This window comes from Alosa sapidissima, chromosome 23, assembly GCF_018492685.1.
Source record: "Alosa sapidissima isolate fAloSap1 chromosome 23, fAloSap1.pri, whole genome shotgun sequence".
NCBI lineage: Eukaryota > Metazoa > Chordata > Actinopteri > Clupeiformes > Clupeidae > Alosa > Alosa sapidissima.
In genome coordinates, this window is record NC_055979.1 from 25,491,379 (window position 1) to 25,512,419 (window position 21,041).

Consider the following 21,041-nt stretch of genomic DNA (forward strand, 5'->3'; position numbering starts at 1 on the left):
AGCCTGATGTGTGTACTTGTGGAAAAAGGTCTTTCAAATATGCTATGAAAAACAAATAAAGGATATACCTTCATGGTGATGTATCTCCATTACAGACAGTATTGGAATGATTGTAAAGTATATACTCAGACATATAATGATGTATTCACATTTTATTCAACATCACATTTACAATATTTATCATATAATATTTCACTTTGGAATGGTAACCTTAGGTTGGCCCACACATTTAAATAAGTACATTTGAGTGCTCTCTTTCTTTCTCTCTCTCTCTCTCTCTCTCCCTGGCTTTCACCTCGTTCTTGTAATATGTATAATTTGCCATTTCATCAGTGTCATTTTCTTCTATTCTAGACTCTCTGCTGACCTCTGCACTTGCCCATTTCCACATTTGCAAACATCCAAAGCTCTTTTGAACTTGAGAAACAGTTCTTCAACATGTGTGTCAGTTATTCAACATGTGTGTCAGTGTCTATCTTTACACACAATGTTCACCCATCATTTAGTTAAGTGATCACCTTCCATGACACGTGACCCACCTTTCACATTACGTTGGAATTTAAATGTGAGTTATGTCATTTACTTAAAACGCTGCCGCAAAAAAAAAAAATATCTTTGAACATTTTTTGTTGTCACTACCAAATGGGTTGTATATGTGTAGTAAGAATATAGCATAATGTGTTCAAGTTAGTAAAATAATCACCTTACAGTATGCAACAACACGAATATATGACAAATATTTGAATATTAAGAGGAAGCATCTTAGTAATGGGCTCATTTTCACATGGGCTGGGTATTAAATGTAACCTATGTTAATGTGGGTATCTGTAAGTGTGGCATTATGTTTGCAGGGCAGCTGGAGGGAGTGGTGTCATAAGCAGGACGTAGTGAGATTACCCCATCTCCTACTTGGCGGGCACTCAGACTTGTCAAAGCCTTTGATCTAAGCTGTCTTCATAATCACTTCAAAAAGTGCTCCTGCCACTCAAGAGTGCTTTACCAATGTGACCAGCACATTCTTTAAGCTCTCTGATGCTCCATTTCAAACATATTTCTCTCTCTCTCTCTCTCTCTCTCTCTCTCTCACGCTGTCTGTTTGTCTCTCCATCTCTCTGTTACTCTCACCATTGTTGTTCATGGGCCACAGCTACACAGCTACACTGAAATCACTGTGTTTGAAAGTAGTTTTAAAATCCAGTCCATCTCCATGGTCATCTGCAGTGACCATACCCACCTGTCTTGTGGTGCACCCCCACACCCCCCATCCCTGACCCACACACACACAACCCCCACCCACACACACACACACACACACACACACACACACACTCATACCCCCCCCACCACCACACACACACTCATACCCCCCCCACCACCACCACTCACACACGCACGCACACACACACACCCCCCCATCCCCTCCATTCTCCCTCTCTCTCTTCTTTTGATCATGTCTAAGCACCACAGCCAGGCAAAAAAAAAAAAAAAAAAAAGATTTGTTGCAGTGAACTCCCAATGAAACGTTAGCAATACGTTAGCAACAGAAGAGAAGAGAAGACAAGAGAGAAAAGAGAAAGAAAAAGAAGGAAAAAATGTTTCCACTTTGGTACTTTAACAAAAGCATTTGCATATTTTTATAGTCACTCAGAGAGAAACAGCCTGCAGCGTGGGGGCAGGAGACGGAGGCCAGGGATGGGGGGGGGTGGGCTGGGGGGGGGGGGGCTGTGCTGTGGCCACACACACCCCTCGGCTTCCGGTGCCCGGCCGGGATAACGCAGTAGCCCCACCACTCCTGTCGGAAGAGAAGTCCAGATAAATATTAGAATCAGCTTGCGCACACAAATTGACAATATTTTATGCTTTTGATATTTAAAACAGACTCAGAGAAACAGATACAGTTTGTGGTGATGATACATTAGCCTAAATTTCATGTAACTAAAATATTCATAATGAAATGAAAATATTTCAGTATTTTGCATATCAGTGAAATAAGCAAATGATATTAGGACAAAAAGATTCAGTGCGTTGTTCACATCAGATGTGCCTGATTTAACAGATAATACTGAATATTTACAGTTACAATATTTATCAGTTATTGTGTCTGTATGGCTGACATAACAATGACACTTCTAGGACACAGTGCACAGAGGACAGTGCTGATTGCACACCTATCACCTCTCGACAGGTCACGGTGGAGCCTATTTGGTTTGCATCTGGGCATGTCAAATCTAATTTCACAACACGTCATACATATCCACATTCTAACTATAAATATATTATGGTATAACATCAGTAATGTGCACCGATAAACACGCAATAGATTTGTAAATGTATCTGTTAAGAGGGTGCAACATTAATATTAGCAGATCAATACTGAACGTGTTCAACAACATGCTTAAATATCTAAATCAGTATGGTTGAAACATAATTTACCTACAACTGCTATTTCTAAGAACTCTTCAAAATTATAAATGATGTCTGTGTAATATGGCTTTGTTACTGTGACTAGATCTACTGGCGGATTAATGGCCATTAGTTAGAGAGAGCCCATGTGAAGGTGCTTTGAAGGTGTTTTGTCTACAATGACTACAACTAAAACATGTGCTGCATGGTGTGGTCAAGTGATTGCTACACCAAATCAAAAGCAGCAAAAAATCCAGATGGTATTCCTACAGTTACATGTGCAGAAAACATATGAGTGAACAACTACAGCCACGATGTCTTGTGATCAATACTCAATACCAGCTCCAGGCTAAACATGATGCCAATATGCACAGCTGAGCCTTCTAAAATACACATACACAGTACCACAAATTAGACTATGTATAACTGCATTTCCAACCTAGGTCCCAAACGGATGAACAAAGACATATACAATATGCAGTTGAGCAATTCTGAAAAGAAGCTGGGTATTAAAAGCATTGGATTGTCGATCAGAACATTATTTCAACTTTAATCTACAGACATTTGACTGAAACGATGTTAATCAAACAGCAACATATAGCATAACAACATACACAAATATATATGCCACTGCCACACATCTTAGTCATTCAGATGGAGGTAACATCTTTCACATGCTTTGTCTATTACTATTTTTGGAAACGGAGAGCATTAAAATACAACATGGTACAACAGCTGTGGGTGGCATGGTAAAGCTAAAAAGCTATATGAGGAAGCTAGAAAGCTAGATGAGGAAGATGCGATATTGGGTGAAGAAAAGCTGGGTGAAGTTATTGGGCTACGGTGGCTGGATCTCCAAATAGTGCAACGTGCTAACATCAGTAGTTCAGCGCTCTATAAGATTAAAAACACTGGGATTTTAAGGAATAGGAGAATGAGAAGCAACATATCCATGTCCACTAACATCCGCACTGGTTTGAACCACTGAGAGATTTTATAGTGAAGTACATATTTGTATAATATAGGAGAGGGCAATGGTGAAAGGCTGGAGAGAGAGAAAGAGTATGAAGAGTGTAGGGTACTGGAAAGGGGAAAACACACTTCCACACACAGAGCAAATACTCTCTCTCTCTCTCTCTCTCTCTCTCTCTCTCTCTCTCCCTCTCTCTCTCTCTCTCCCTCTCTCTCTCTCTCTCTCCATCTCCTCTCTCTCTCTCTCTCTCTCTCTCTCTCTCTCTCTCTCTCACACACACACACACACACGCACAAGGCCAGGAAGATGTATGTAAACCCATTTACAAACAAATAGGGTGAGCTGTGCAAGAATATGGAGAGAGCTATAAGCAGCCCATACACATAATACACACATAAATCACAGCTCCCAGCCACCAAACGTGACCACACACACACACACACACACACACACACACACACACACAAGAATAGTAGATCTGACCTGGCAAACACCCCAACTACTAAACAAAGATCTATCAGAAAACTAAATGCCCAGTAATTCCTCAAGGAAATAAATGACCCCCATGGATATATTTCTATCGACATAAGCCTCACCATCTGCCTTACTGATTTGAACTGCCATCAAAGACACCTCTGACATGGACTCAACCTGACGTCGGAGGATGTATTTTGTACAACCTACAGTATATTAATGGCATCAACCCACACGGTTTAGTAGGTTTGGCAGACTGGCCTCACAGCAGTCATTATTCCATGTCTGCTGTTTTGCAGGGAAAAAAAACGAATAATATTAATGTTTAAGGAGGAATTCTGTAATCTCTATAAGGGTCATCCATGACTCACGCACGTCCAGACAGACAGACAGACAGACGGACATGCGGACAGACAGTCACAGAAGATCATGCAGCCAGCCAGCCAGACAGACAGACAGACAGCCAGACAGACAGACAGCTCTGTTTCCTCGGGAGCAGCAGGGAGTGTGGAGGGAAGTGTGGCAGTCAGTCCTCGGTGGCAGGAACTCATTCTCACTGAGCAATGAGGCCATTACTTATCCCTGATTGGAGCCAAGGCAGCGAGCGCCGAATCTGTGTGAAAATTTGGCCGCCATAAAGAGTGGCGTTTTCCTTCCTTCCTCACCCTGTTCTTTCATGAATATCAAATAAGGCTTCAGACTCGGCCCTGCCACATTAAAACAACACATACCAACAAATTACAGCCACATTATAGCATCTGCATTACCACACCAGTAATAGGCTACAGTATACGCGCTGTGTGGGGCATTTATTACAGGCCAGGCATGTGGGCATATGCTATGATATACAGCTCAGCTAAGGACCTCTTGCTCAGAAAAACCTCAAATGAATACATTGGTGATTGAGCTGGGCTTTTTTAAAAAAACAAACAAATCATTGGCTTTTATTTTTTTTAACATTCATTTCCATCTTATATGAGCAGCATATGAGGAAAGTGCGCTCAACTTAAGTGGAAATGTCAAAATACTTTTTACACCATGTCCTATATGTATCTCTGTGTGTGTGTGTGTGTGTGTGTGTGTGTGTGTGTGTGTGTGTGTGTGTGTGTGTGTGTGTGTGTGTGTGTGTGTGTGTGTGTGTGAGTGAGAGAGAGAGAGAGAGAGAGAGAGAGAGAGAGAGAGATTGCAGGAGCATGTGTATGCATGTGTGTGTAATTGCGCAAGCACTTATGTGGACTCATCAGTGTGTGCTTGTTTGCAAATCTGTAATATTCACGTGTTGCAGTGTTTAAAAGAGTGTGTGTGTGTGTGTGTATGTGTGTTTGTGTGTGTGTGTGTGTGTGTGTGTGTGTGTGTGTGTGTGTGTATGTGTGAGTGTGTGTGTGTGTATGAAGAGGCCAGAGCCAGTAGAGCCGCAGGTAGGATGAAGACACCGAATAGCATGCAGCAGATTCTCTCAACACAGGGAGCCATTTCAATACACCTTGTTGCCACAGCTTTTTTTCTGCACAAACATGCATCCGTACATATATATGCAATTATGCAACAATTTTCAATTACAAACAAGAAGCTGAACAAAGACGCACTAGACATGTAGACACACACACACACACACACACACAAATACAAGGAATCTCCTTCCCTGCTACACTTGCACCAAAGCCAACACTGTTTGGAGTTTATATGTTGCTTAGAAAGTTGGATAGAAATAGAGCTCTGATCTCTCTTTGACAAAACGAGCAACAAACACAGAAATGAGAGTGAGAGGTCACTCCTGGAGTTGCCTTCCCTATGTTATCCAATTTTATTGGGATTTGCAGTGATTTGTGTCTGGCTTCCCTGGGGAAATAAATACTTTGATTAATGTAATCCCGGCTAGAAAGGTGCCACAGACCCACATCCTAAGGGAATGGTCCTGTTTGACAAACAAAAACACACCGCAGTGACTACGGAGGGCTACATACAACAGATTCTACACCGCACACAAGCCACACGCATCAAGGCACACTTCCTTTCACTGGTTTTGTTTGCCTTTGCTTTGCATCTGAAACCTCATGCACATACAGTATTACGGAGAGCTCATCACATGATGGCAACATGCAAACAACAACAAACATCCATGCTTGGGATACTGCATGTTATTATTGCATTCATTATTATGTGGGTCATCTGCACGGATTAAATATTTAAGGGTGTTCGTTTGTGATGCTCATGAGGCCCTGAGGTGGGGAAAGTGTCCAAAACCGTCCAGAGAGACTAGTCGCTACAGCGTTTGTCTTGAAGTCGGGAGCCCTATAAAGGTGTGAGTGGGCAAAGCTGTATGTGCTCAAGCCAGGAGGGGTGTGCTTGGGAGACAAAGACACCCGCATGACCCCCCTCCCCCCCACACACACACACCCCACCCACCCCGACCCCCCCCCCGCCCAACTCCAAACCCAGCCCTCCTGGGCCCATCTCCAGTAAAGAGCACTTTATCATTATCTACACTGCTGCCACTCACCACACTGCCGCTCCTGGGCCTTCATTTTGTGTGTGTGTGTGTGTGTGTGTTCTACTCATCCCCTCCACACAAACCTCCACAAGTGGAGGACCTACGCTCACAATCACACCGATACTGACTTAAGAGGGGTTTAGACATCACATTTGTCACTAAGGTGGAGTGTCATGAGATATCTCATAGATTAGCAGCCCAAGAGTACAGCACAGTAGGCTACATCCTAAACTATTCACACCCATGAGTACGCTGCGATGGCAGCTATGTAGACATCTTCTTCTAATGCACAAAAAGCATCATTGCCAAAGGATAATACTTATTAACAGGAAACAATGGCTACATTTAGAATTGATTACATTTCCCATAATCATTTGTTTTGCAACAATAAATTATTTCATGAAGATCATCATATCCGCACTAAGTCATGCAATGTAAATTGGGGAATTGAGAGGCTCTTTTGAGGCATGCATTGAATGCTTACAGTTGGATCAGAACACAATATGCTAAGAAACACCCTTCAGTGTCCTGACTGTCACCTGCCTGTCATTCACCGTTAAGACTCAGGGATGGGATTTAGGAGGACTGAGTAAATCATCGCAACACAATACACAGCATTCCCACGTCATGTAAACTACTCCCGTTTTCAGGTCTTAGATTGGCCAGGTTGCTTTTAAGGAGTGGCAAATGAAAGATTCAGGACAATTAACTGTGAACATGCAAGACTGTAATTTTCATTTATAATTTTATTCAATTTCATTGTGATGTTCTTTAAACAGATTTTATAAAGACAAAATTAGAGTAAATGTGCACTCAGGTACAAAGTGATTAGGCCTAAGATTGTGAGATGCTCTTTCTATAAGCGCATTGCTTTAACCACGCTGCAGTTTTGAAATGCCAGTCAAGTTTACATTCAGAAGTTTAAATTGTATACAAACATGATTTGATAAATTTTAGTAACCTGCCTTTTATGTTACGTTGGTTTGATGAATGAACTTTGGTAATAAACCTCATGACATTATATGTATACATTTTAATATGGTTGACAAACAGTAAGGCACTCTCAGGCAAGCCACAATATATTTTTTCTTTTTCAATAGAACCAGAATGAGATACGATTTCATCAAGCATGTTTTATCACCATTTTTTTTCTCCATAAACATACCTCATGTTTTATTTGTAGAGCAGTTGTGTAGGAACTGCATCGAACCTTTTCTGCACAACGCTATCTTGCATAATTATATTGTGCTTGTAGGATTATCGGCTACTGTAGCAATAACGCACTTTGCCTAAATGAAAGGCACATGAGGTCAGTGGTTTATTGGTTTCTAATGGTCATGTAGATTATATAGATTCATCATGGTACATGAAGACACGTTTACATTGTCAAGGTCGGTTGTGACCACTTAAAGAAAGGAAATACATTTCGTTCTTTGCACAGCACTGAGTTGATTTATAGCCTTAATGTAACTGCACGGATATAGTAGCCATATTGCATTTCTACCAAACTTCAGATTATGTTAGATATTGCAGTCACCAAGATGACGTCATCAGCTAATACTCAAATCAAATTAAATGGCCAAAAGATTTGTTGATAAGTATTCTGTCGTTGTATTTGCCTATTTCCATTTCCCTTGTAGGCTACATGCTGAGATTTGGCGATATGTAACTTGTCAGAGTCCAAGTAACTCTACACCCATTCCCCAAACTAGCATGATGTCTGTTTATTCATTATTAAGTCAGGATTTTTAACACGAAGTAGGCCTATAAGATTTCAACATTAATTTTACCTTCAATTGCATTAGACATTCTGCAAGAATTTACAACAATTAGAAAAAAAAAACATTTATTTTTGTTTTTGCCCTTTGCATTTCAGATAACGTTTTATCATGACGTGTTACGATTTCACTCCTCATAATGAACCCAATTTTACTGTGTGTGGTATTTTAACATGTGTTTTGTTTTGTCACAGGACAATAATACATTTACTAGGCTACTCACCACTTTATAGTGTCATCGTAAGTAAGCGCGACACCTGCTGGTAAAAACATGGTCTATTCTTCATAATGCCAGCAATTTCTTAATCTTGGAATTTGCCACGAGATTCTTAGAGCAGACAAATGATTTAAGCTACGTTCCAAAGTATTCGAACATGTTAGGCCTAGATATGTTATAACTTTTGACGAGTTGGCGAGTTCTGGCGTTCAGTTTGGCTCTCTGTTGGATCATTTTGGCTTCAGTGTTCTTTCATCTCGACTCCAGTGCACAAACATATAGCTTAATGCGACTAGTGTTCCCCTCTTTTATTCGCCTCACCATGACAACCGAAACGCGGGCTTAAGAAATGCTTCCCCATCAATTCAACAAACGCTCTTAGCAGGGTTGCGCGAGATGGTATTTTGTACTCACTAGACATGGAAAACTAGTCCGTGAGAAAACGTGGACCGTATTTTCGGCGTTCTGCAGAGTGAATCCCGGCGCAATCAATGTAGGCTACTACCTTTATGCGCTGAACTGCGTTTCAAACAACAAAAATCACGGTGTAGGAGAGTAATTACTGGTGTTATTGGCATTGGTTTAGTCGCTAGATTATAGGCTATTGGTGCGTAAAACCTCTACAAATCGGTAGATGATGCATTACCTTTAGAATAGTTGTTCAATGATAACATGAAGGTATGACTGTCGATGCTGATTTAATCTACCCAAGCATAACTCTAGTAATTTTAGACGCATCATCGTTTAACTTCGGTTTTAGACTATGCCAGTGTAGCAGCAAAGTTTAGTCCAACTTGAAGACAGCAGCAAGGGATCGATATATGTAAACGACGTACACTTCCACGCGACTTCTCCAGAGAATTCTTTCACTATCCTGCTTAAAATTCGATTGATTGTAGCCTATTTTCTCCCGTGGACATCCGCTACAAAACACCCCTGCTTAACCGTCTGTTGTAGTCTGGGCTTTATTTAGCCTATATAAAAAAATAATAATAGTAAAGATAAAACGCAACGATAGATTTCTTGATGTTTGTCTTTAAAACGCAGGCTATACAGGCTACATATAGCATAGTATTTATTAAAGCGTGTTAGAGAGAGAGACAGAGACAGAGAGAGAGAGAGAGAGAGAGAGCGAGCGAGATATATATATATATATATATAGAGAGAGATGTAAACCTCACTTACCTTTAAATGTCTCTGATCCGTGCTGGACCAAAACCACTATAATTCTTCTGTTGCCCCATCCAGCACTCTCTCTTCTCAGGAAATGGTCCTTCCTAAGATTTTCTTTCCCCACTCTCAACTGAGCGGAGCTCTCTCCGACTCCGCTATTATTTTCACTAAAATATATGAAAATTTATGCAAATGAAAATCAGCACTAACTGTTCCTCTCTTGTTATACTTGGGGATTTTTTCCCTCTCTTTCTGCATAGAAAGCAAATGAACTCCACAGCAGGAGACATGGGGACCTTGTTACATAAACAAATAAATCATAAATGTAACCCTTTCCAGAGACAGAAAAATACTTTGAACTGCAGAACTTGAAAATCAAGGACATTTGAAATTGCTGTGGCTTTTTAATGTTTTTGGTATACTTCTATATTCGTCAGATTCTATAGCTTCATTGCTTTGAAGTTTCCATTGAGCAAATACAAAGTTTATCACATGGAGGATAATAGACATCATTTAGATGAAATCGCACTTTGTCTTTTGAATGGATGCACCAATGGCCTCGTGTTCTGCTCGATACAGACAAATCCAAAAGACACCCCTAGTTTTTATCTCAATCCTGATGAATTAGAGACATACAGTTGACGATGTGCATTTATGCCCTTAACACGAAAGGGGCCTATACAGTGAATAAAGGCTATAAGGTTGGTGGTTTGGTGGCTTTTTTTCAACATCGTTTTGTAGTCTAAGCTTTCAGCAACCCTAACAGTCTCGCTGTTTGCCACAACGTGGGACATGGACCTCAGTGGCTGTTCCGTAGTGTGCACCATGCCGTGATATATGAAGTCCAACCGAAGGCACATACATTTATTACTTGTGGGTGAGTCCATGCGGTAGGAGTACTGCTAACTGCGTTCATCTAACCCTATCCCTAGCATGCACGCCATATTCTTTAGTGGCCTGTGGTGTCCATTCCGAATGAGATGGCATGCCCCTTTGCCAATCTCAAGGGGGACTCATTGATTCGCCCCCGGTTTAATTCCGACTTTCTCATTTACCACGCTTCTGTGGGGTTTCCGATGCTCTGTCTTGTCGCTTGGAAGTATCCCACTAATAATATTAACTCATGACAAGCCAAAACAAGCAAAGCTTGCAATATAATGTGCTTACAGTTGTTAGAATGTCAACAGCAGTTCACAAAGGGGGAGAATTCCTTCATGCTTAAACCAGCAGGCAATAGCAAGGGAAATTTTCCTTATGAAATGAAATAAATACCATTTTTTCGTAGCCTGTAAGAATGGTAATGAAATAAATTAAGGAGATTTTTTTAACCATGCTTAGAGTGAAATGTTGTTCATTTTGTATTTATTTGAATTCATAAAATTTTCAGTTTATAAGCAAAATCTAAATAATTAGGCTATACTGCATACAGTGAATTCTCAATATTTCATTGTTTACACAAATTGCACATCTTACAGTAGGCTAAACATACCAGCGAAGGTATTACATCTCTTGAGTTATACCGTTTTTGTATAGATGGCTTACGATTATATTTATTTATTGTTCTATTTTATTGAGACTGAATTAAAAAAAATATCCAATTGTAAGGGCCGGAAGGAGGATAAATGCCTAAAGCGAGGCTTTCCAGACATGTCAATCTTACCCAAACTGTCCAATCAAAGACAGCCTTGTACTCCACTTCCTCGTATTTGTGGGAAAGACGTGGACGATGTGCGCACGCTTGGCACAGGGTAAACATTCGTGTGTCCTCGAGCTCCGAAGGAGGGACGGGGCTGTCAGAGAGAGAGAGAGAGAGAGAGAGAGAGAGAGAGCAAGCGAATGAGAGAGTCGCGATCATTGGTGCGCACTGTAATAGTGGATTGTACTTCAACTGGAGCGGTTTGGCAGGTTTATACACATCAAAACAGAACAAAGAGAGAGACTCTACAGCACTAAAAAGAAACACAGAAAGAAAAGAATAAAAGCGCGAAGGACGAAATCGCTGTGGCTATATTACAATACTAAGGAATCTCTGCATATTTTTTCCACTCAGGCAGACGGAGCATACGTTTGGACTTTTAAGATTTTCAAAACTAAATATCGTTGACCACTAGAAGTTTTTGGGGAAAGTTTTTTTTTTTTGCTCTTCAACTTTTTCACTTACAAAAGCCAGACAACGCTTAAGGACTTTACATGACATCAAAGGGCTTGAAAAAGACTTGATACGCTGGATTTATATTTATTTAGACATATCTTAAACCTATGTATTCGCTCAAGAATTGTACGCGGATTTTATAACCTTTCTACCCTTCGCAACTGTTTTTTGGCTTTGATTAAACAAGTACATGATATACGTGAAAACATTGCTTGGACTTTTCAGTTTGAATAATTCATGAGACACAATTTGCCCGCTTTAAAAAAGTTTTTGAGAAAGGGAGGGGGTCTTCATCAAACATATTCATAAGGGTTAACGGAATGGCCACGGCGGCTTCCAATCCCTACCTTCCCAGTAGTAGTATTTTATCGTCTGGCTCAATTGTGCATTCCGATTCCGGAGGTGGTGGCATGCAACCAGGCAGTGTCGCCGTTACATCGGTGTCTGGTGGCTACAGAGGCGATTCGACGGTGAAGATGGTACAAAGTGACTTCATGCAGGGCGCGATGGCAGCGAGCAACGGGGGACATATGCTGAGCCATGCTCATCAGTGGGTCACCTCGCTCCCTCACGCCGCCGCGGCAGCCGCTGCTGCCGCGGTGGCAGCCGCTGAAGCTGGATCACCGTGGTCGTCTAGTCCCGTTGGGATGACGGGCAGCCCCCAACAACAGGACGTGAAAAACAATTCAGGCAGAGACGATCTACACACAGGCAATGCGTTGCACCACAGGCCTCCGCATCTTGGTCCGCACCAGACTCACGGTGGGGCTTGGGGCACCACAACCGCGGCACACATCCCCATATCCGGGGGACAGCAGCAGCAGCAGTCGCTCATTTACTCGCAGCCTGGTGGATTCACAGTGAACGGAATGCTTAGTCCACCTGGCAGCCAAAGCTTGGTACACCCTAGTTTAGTTCGAGGGGACACTCCGGACCTTGATCATGGCAATCACCATCACCATCACCACCACCACCAACACCAGCACCACCAGCAGCAGCATCACGGCGTCAACAGTCATGACCCGCACTCGGACGAGGACACGCCGACTTCAGATGATTTGGAACACTTCGCAAAGCAGTTCAAACAACGTCGGATCAAACTAGGCTTCACTCAAGCAGACGTTGGCTTAGCGTTGGGTACTCTTTACGGGAACGTCTTTTCTCAGACCACAATCTGTAGGTTTGAAGCGCTTCAACTCAGCTTCAAGAACATGTGCAAACTCAAGCCATTGTTAAACAAATGGCTCGAGGAGGCCGACTCGTCCACTGGAAGTCCCACAAGCATTGATAAGATAGCGGCGCAGGGACGAAAACGCAAGAAGCGGACATCCATCGAAGTCAGCGTTAAAGGGGCTTTGGAAAGCCACTTCTTAAAATGTCCCAAACCTTCGGCTCAAGAAATCACATCACTGGCGGACAACCTACAGCTGGAGAAAGAAGTGGTGCGCGTGTGGTTTTGCAATCGGAGACAGAAAGAAAAACGGATGACGCCGCCGGGAGTGCCACAGACGCCGGAGGATGTGTACTCTCAAGTCGGCAATGTGAGTGCAGATACACCGCCCCCCTCCATGGACTGCAAAAGAATGTTCAGTGAAACATAGAACACCATACAAGACTAAAATATTTTATATATAAAATAATCTGCTAAAACAGACTATCTTCAAGATAGCAAAAGATTTTTGATACTGTGATTGTGATGGAAATGTGAATAAGACTGCAGATGTGTTGTGTATTTTTCTCCAGAGAAAACAAATCCCTCCCAACCCCAAAACGCACCGCTAACTTTCTTCCAGGCCCCAAAATGTCTTAACCTAAAAGGTTCTGTCTGCTCTTTCTTTCAGGGACAATTTTTAGTAGATTACTTAAAAGATGCAAGTTTAACTGGGCCCAGTGAACCAAGCGACCAGAGGGTGACAACTACAAGTTCGTTCCATCAGGTAATTTTGGCGCATTGACATCACCAAGGAAAGAAACAAGCATTTTAAAATGACCAAAATATATACCCCCACGTTTTCCCCCACTGTCATTCACGAAAACAAGGGAGGCAGTCAATTGTATATTTCAGAAATGGGACTGTAAACTCCAGCTCAAACAAGGACACATGGATCAACAACAGAGAGAAGACGAGTAGCATCTATGAAGCTTCCGATCAAGCTTTTTGCAGGAAACGCCTTGGCTTCTCTTCCGAACAAATGGATGGGATAACTCAGGCCCAGCTATCCACCAGAGAAGAGCCACCCCAACATAAACACATAACACCACCATCACATCTCACGTCAAGACCCTTTTAAAATCGCTCTTTTTATTTAACGAACTGAAACTTTGGAAGGATTAAGAGCGACAGAAAGACATGTGAAAAGACTTCCTCCTCTACTCCTGCACTTATTTGACATTGTCCTCTGCGAACAGCCGTTGCCAAGTGTGACTGTATGGGTGCTGTGGACGTAACCATGATAATGCTGCCATTTCCACGCAGTATTCTTTGGTAGGTTTTAATAAACGAGACTGTAAAGCCGGCAATATAGATTCATTAGATCAGATACTGATCTGAATTATTTACTTTATATTTTTCATCAAAATGAGTTGTTTTAATATTTTATTCGGGATACATATTAACTATTCCAAACAGTAATTTATTTCCCCAAAAACTTGTGTAATATGTTTTTTTCCTATCCGTTTTCGATGTCTGTCCTATTTTTTGTTTATTTTGTATTATCAGTTTTAAAGGAGCACAAATCAACTCGAACTGACATTGGCAGTGGTTAGGTGATAAGGGTATATTTTGATGTGATGATTTGATTGTAATTTAATTTCAGTAGTGATTCCATAAAAGATGATTGAGACCAATAAATTTGTTAGAATTAATGCATTGTGACTGTGTTTTGGATTAGGACACCAACACTGCTATTTTCAGATTACTATCCCGAAACATTTTAGCAGCAAATTAAATAGGCTAGGCTACCTCGTTGGCAGCCCTGCGTTTTGCTTTGCTATGCACGGGCGAGAATGAGGGATATTTCGCCTTCTCTTTGACGCTACATGTTTCACTAAAACAGTTGCCAACCAACACATTGATGCTTAGACGTGAGAGACCATTATTTTGATACTGTATGTGTCCTTTTACATATTTATTTCATAGTAAGTAGGCCTCAATTTATAGGTGGTTACATGGCTACACATGGTTACATATTTTGCACAAGTTAAGAAATGTTACTTTTGTCAAAAACATGTCACACAAACAAAGCGTAGGCCTATGTAGGCTACACATTTTTAGTTTTTTTCTGCCTGTAATTGTTGCCCTATACATAAAGCCCCATTTACCATGCTGTTCTCTGCCTGCTTTACCTCCTAGTCTAGGCCCAGACCATCGACCATCTCCGTTTATATTTATTATTTTTGCCACTGCTGGTGTCAAATAGAGGCTTGGTTTACCTGAGGTGACTGAACTGAGTGTCTCAAGGGAATGCGTCGCTTGTTAGGCACAGGATGTGATGTCAAGGCCATGAACACTATGTTATTTCTGCTGGGTTAAAAGAAGGAGAGTTTGACAACGTGGCCTATTTTAAGACACGTCTTTAGTTCTTCATGTGTTCCCTTTCTCTCTCGTATGGCTTCCCCTCGTCCTTTCACCTGCAGTCCCCTACTATTGCTTTCTTATACAGAGTAGGCCTACCCTGTATGGCCCTGCACAAACCAGTCGCTCTGACCTAGCCTACACTGGGATTATCCCGCTCATGACCTATACATCTCCGATAGTCGATACTGTCTACAACCCGTTATAGATTGATAAAATGCGCAAGTGATGCATGCTCATATTTGTTGAAAGAGCACGTCTATTATGCTATTTTTGGGGGCACGTTCTTGATTGCGCATCTCTTTTCAAATCAATTTAGCATATTACACAGCTTAACTTAGGCTTAGTTTTGTCATATTATTTGCAAAAATATCAACTGATGTCTGAAAGGTGTTTGCCAGTGTTTGTAAATAAGAATTTTATGCGAGGAAACTGCTTAAACTTTTCGTTTGGTGACTATTCAGCAAAATCCCTTGCAAAAGATTTAAATTTCGCGGATGATTTACCATACACTAGTTGCTAAGCAACTGTGTTCAATCAATGCTATTGAAGTGTGCGTCACTTTCCTTTGTCCCATTACTAAAAGAGTCAGTCAGACACACTAGGTGAATTTTGGATAATTCAAAACACAAAAAAATATCACCCAACTACATGCCATCTTCAGCAATTAAAACGGCGAGGGATAGAAATAACCCCTTCTGGAGAGCTGTGCACCTGCATGTTTCCCATTCTCACCAACGACCTTTAGGCTACCTTAATTATTATATTTATAGGCTAAAATCCAGAAATTAATATATGTATTTTTGTAGTCAAATGTACATAGCCTACACATGTCCAAGATTACTTCAATCAGCTTGGACACGTCATTGTTCTTCAAAAACAGCTTCTTTCACATGTGTCCGTAACAAAGGTTTTGAGAACTTGCTTTTAAGCATAGGGGCCAAAACTATATTTGAGGCTGCAGTTTCAACCCTGGTTCACTAATGAGAATAAAAATGTGAGTTAATTTTATATCTTGTGTTTGTCATTGTCTTAAGCTAATCTATAGCAACTGAAGCCTAATCAGTGATAGTCTATTGGATTTATTTACCTCGTTACACTCTTTACGACCCATGGTGGCATAACCGGATGACAGTAGCCTACAAATCCCTGTTAAGCATGTGGGTTTATATCCAGCCAGTGGTCGGTGGTGTTCAATTAAATATAATTAAATTACGCTAATGTTTGCAGTTTCTAAAACGTGTGCATATTTTGCTCATACATGTTCATGTCAACACTAAAGTCTAGCCCACAACTAGTAGGCCTACGTTTAAGGCATCTGAACGACACTATTTGAATAATATTGTCTACAAAAATATGTTCATGCATATGCTCCTCCTTATTCTGTGGGAGAACATGACGAAACGAAACTAACATAATTTGCAGGCTACATGTACAGCCTATAAACAGGCTACATGATTGATTGTTACGCCAAAGGATGTCAGAATATTATCATTATAATATTCATTATCATTAAGTGAGTTCAGAGAAAATGCGTTGTAGGTCTACAAAATGCTCATCACGGCCTAACTGAAGTTAGGCTACCCAGAGTGTCACTATTTGGATGATTTAGGCCCACATGCGCCACAACTCTTCCAGGATCTAGTGTTCTACACAAGGGCAATGACTGTGAACCGGGCAGATGGTTTACATCGGCATTTCTGTCATCATGAGGCCACCAGCACATACTTGACATACGCTTCATTTATAGAATTGTGTGCATTGCCTGGTAAACCAAAATATATTTACAGAATCTTACATCTTTGTCACACGCAACATTGCTTTCATAAAACTTCCCTGAGTGAGTTTAAGCAATCATTAGGCTAAGGAATTAAGAAATAACTGATTCAGCGTTATATGCAAACACCATTTATTATTATTATTATTATTATTATTATTATTATTATTATTATTTTGACAACAAAATATCAATGGCCAGAACAACAACAACCAACAGCAGCAAGTAAAACAACTACTAATAACAATAACAACAATAATATAGCCTACATTTGTCGATAATAATGATTATTTTTATATTCCGTTGTTGCTGTAATACTAGTTGCTGTAATACTAGTATAATAATAATAATAATAATAATAATAATAATAATAATAATAATAACAATAACATATTTAGGCCTATTTACAGCCACTGAACACATGCAGCTAGTGAGGGCTGTAACCCCCGTTTGATGTATTTACGCAGAGATGTCTATCATATCCCGTCTTAGATCTATCTTTCTTAGACGTTGTCATTATGCAGAGACACGTGCTTCCTTCTGCTTTGACGTCGGTACACTTATCAGTCACTCTCTTGTAGACGCTATTAGTCCTCACTTCAAGTGAAAGGATATCTCTACATAGGCGTCAACTGTTGAACGTAGTCTATGCTGCACTGATGACGCTTCTTGAACGATTTTGGAAAATTGTTAAGTCTCAGCGTTTAGACGGCATTTTGATCATTTTAGCCTGTCATAAATATATTAGTTCATCCCTTGTTTCGGACCTTGTGGCACTAACCACAAAAAGACAGACTTTGTGCACAACTTTGAAATCATTAATTGGTGGAGCATGCTGCATGCTGAAGTGGCCTATACTGAAGCATTGTGATCAAGCGTTGAACCCGATATATTATTAATGATAAAGTGGACCCTACTGACACCAGCCTATCAATGGAATGTTTTAGGGAGACACGACACAAGAAGAGAGCGCGAGCCCATGATCTGCATGCCCGTTTTCTCTGCCTCGTGCCCTGAGACGCCTGCTCACGGGCAAGACAAGGGGTTGATCAAATATGCATGCAGGGTGTCTCTAACAGGGGCTTGTGAAGGTCGCCATACTATGGGCCAAACTACGAACACTAAGATGACTACGGAGCGGGTACACCTTATGGCTTAACCTTAACCATGTAACTTTAAACATAATGTTAAGTTATGTAGACTATTTCATCAATTAAAATAAATAAATAAATAAGTGCAGAATATTAGCCTACATATTAGGCTATAATATAACATCAACATACACAACATCAACATAGGCTACGCTAAGAACTGACTCTCGACCTTCCATCCTTAACAGAAAGCCAAGTCGAAGGTCAGTCGACTGCACGAAAACAATCTGCAGCGCTGAAGAGCGCCATATGTGCTATATTATCTAGCCAGAAGTTTCGAGCAATTTATATTAATTCAAGCTGGGGAAAGCACTACATTCACATTGGTGTACAGTAAACCGCACGAACAGAGAAAGCCAGGGAAAAAAGACAAGTCGCACCCCAAAACATGTTGCGCCTTTAGAGAACTTTAACACTACATAAAGAGGAAAACACGATAGTTTCGTTCAATTTGCTCTATATTAATGACGCACCAAAGGGCCTTGGATTTGGAAGTTTTGATTTCAAAATAATAATCACGTGTGAGCATTTCAAACAGATTTGTCATAAGCTGTTTTCGTTATTGTTACAGTCCTGTGAAATCGCTAGTCCACGGCCGTCAGTAGGCCATCTTCTCTGCTAGGAGTGATGGCTTATCTGGGAATCACAGATGTCAATCACAAGGATTAGTTGTTCACTTCAATTCTTAGATTGAAATTTGCAAGGTAAGGCACTTTCAAAGATATAGCCTATGTGTTCATAAAAAGTTTTGTTAATTAAACAAGTAGGCTATACAGTATCTAAGTTTTTTAAGCGGTATAGCCTGTTTAGCTATGGAAATGATTTGCACTGGTGCTGGTAACACTTCATGTGAACGCCGCCAGTCTAACATGCTACTCGAACTTACACAACTGTGATAGTAAGATCTCAACATCAACCACACCCAGAAATAATAATAATAATAATAATAATAATAATAATAATAATAATAATAATAATAATAACAACAACAACAACACACGTTATTTTAACTCGTTTATTAAAAAAAAAAAATGTTTTGTTTTTAATAACAATAGCAATACTGCGTTTACAAAACTCGGTTTTGTAATTTTAGTAAAATCAGCAAATCAAACAAACCTGACACACACGCATTAGCCTAATTGTTGTACATTTCCAACAAACAAAAATAAAGCACAACTTATCAAAAAGTTAATATATCAAATGATGAATAGCCTAGCCTACCACATCATTAGGCCTACAACTATGTTTTTACGCATGCTGTCATTTGTCAAGTGTTGGATTTTTAAAATATGTGGATTTTTAAAATATACATTTGTAGTCATTATATGGCCTATATTCAGCTAAATGGGGCTATACCAGTCTTATAGATGAAACAGTTTATTCCATCAGTTTGCAGCTCCTATTATGTCATATTAGTGCCATCTGCTGGTTGAATGCCTGAACTACATTCCACTTGGAGTGAAATGCTTTTCCGCACGCATGCATGCCATGCATAATACCTATTTAAAAGGATGGGATATATGGCTGTTGTATTTATGAAACATGAAAAGTTATTATTATAATTTGAAATAACTCTATATACTTGTGGCTATTCAACTGTCATTTGCTATAAGTGAAAATGAAAGCCACATTTTCATTAGCAAACACATTTCCTTAACATATATTTCATCAGAGATTGGTTTAAAAGTTCAAGAAAGAAGTATGTTTTGTAATTTTATTTTAGATGGTACACACACAGTGAGTACAGGACACAAACCAGTGAATGTTTTTGCCCTGATGTCTTGGGCACATAGACCCCTCTTGCTGATCAGATAACATGACATAAACAATCTTCAATTCCCTGAATATGTTTTGCTGGCACACTGGCTAGCTTATGAATTTTAAAAATTAATGTTTTACACAACTAGTGATTAGACAGATGATTGTTTAGGTGCAATCATCTTGTGTATAATTTAGTGAGTGAGTGACCAGTTCAAAATGTTAAGGATCCTGGTCACACAGACACCTAATTTTCACAGAATCCGTTTTCAGTCGTAGGAGTTCTTATTACACCAAGACAACCTAACCCACTGATGATGCATAATGCATGATGTTTCCAGTGGTATGAAGTCCAATATGCAGAGAGGCGTCATATACCTACACAACTTTTGGGTAGAAGTGATTCCCAAACATCAAACTTATTCAGTGGTATAGTCAATGTGATACACAGATCTACGCAGTATACCCACTTAAAAAGCATCAAGATTGCTGTATAACCACTTTAAATATTCAAGGATATGTATCAACATACATTTGTGATAGAATTTTGACATAAGATTGTTTTTATACCCACTACAGTAAACTAGACTACAATATCACATATACCCACTACAGTAAACTACACTACAGTAAACTAGACTACAATATCACATATACCCACTACAGTAAACTAGACTACAATATCACAGTATACCCACTACAGTAAACTAGACTACAATATCACATATACCCACTACAGTAAACTAGACTACAATATTACAGTATACCCACTACAGTAAACTAGACTACAATATCACAGTATACCCACTACAGTAAACTAGACTACAATATCACATATACCCACTACAGTAAACTAGACTACGATATTACAGTATACCCACTACAGTAAACTAGACTACAATATCACATATACCCACTACAGTAAACTAGACTACAATATCACAGTATATCCACTACAGTAAACTAGACTACAATATTACAGTATACCCACTACAGTAAAGTAGACTACAATATCACAGTATACCCACTACAGTAAACTAGACTACATCACTGCAACATCACAGTATACCCACTACAGTAAGCTAGACTACATCACTGCAATATCACACTACAGCAAGCT

At 40.1% G+C, this 21,041-nt stretch overlaps 1 protein-coding gene and 1 long non-coding RNA gene across 2 annotated transcripts in view; one reads left to right on the forward strand and one right to left on the reverse strand.

Annotated features, from left to right (window-relative positions):
• Positions 1–1,717: 1,717 nt before the first annotated feature.
• Positions 1,718–21,041, reverse strand: part of LOC121698161 — a 35,184-nt gene continuing 15,860 nt past the window's right edge. Inside the window, exons 3-5 of the long non-coding RNA XR_006026704.1 lie at positions 11,170–11,299; positions 9,522–9,676; positions 1,718–1,792 (exon numbers count right to left, since the gene is read on the reverse strand). This is a non-coding gene — a long non-coding RNA (uncharacterized LOC121698161). The remainder of the gene's footprint in view (positions 1,793–9,521; positions 9,677–11,169; positions 11,300–21,041) is intronic.
• pou3f3b (POU class 3 homeobox 3b) lies at positions 11,318–14,210 on the forward strand. Its single transcript, XM_042079950.1, has 2 exons — positions 11,318–13,202; positions 13,503–14,210. The coding sequence occupies exons 1-2, from the start codon at positions 11,982–11,984 to the stop codon at positions 13,614–13,616; spliced, it is 1,335 nt and encodes a 444-aa protein (XP_041935884.1). The 5' UTR covers positions 11,318–11,981; the 3' UTR covers positions 13,617–14,210.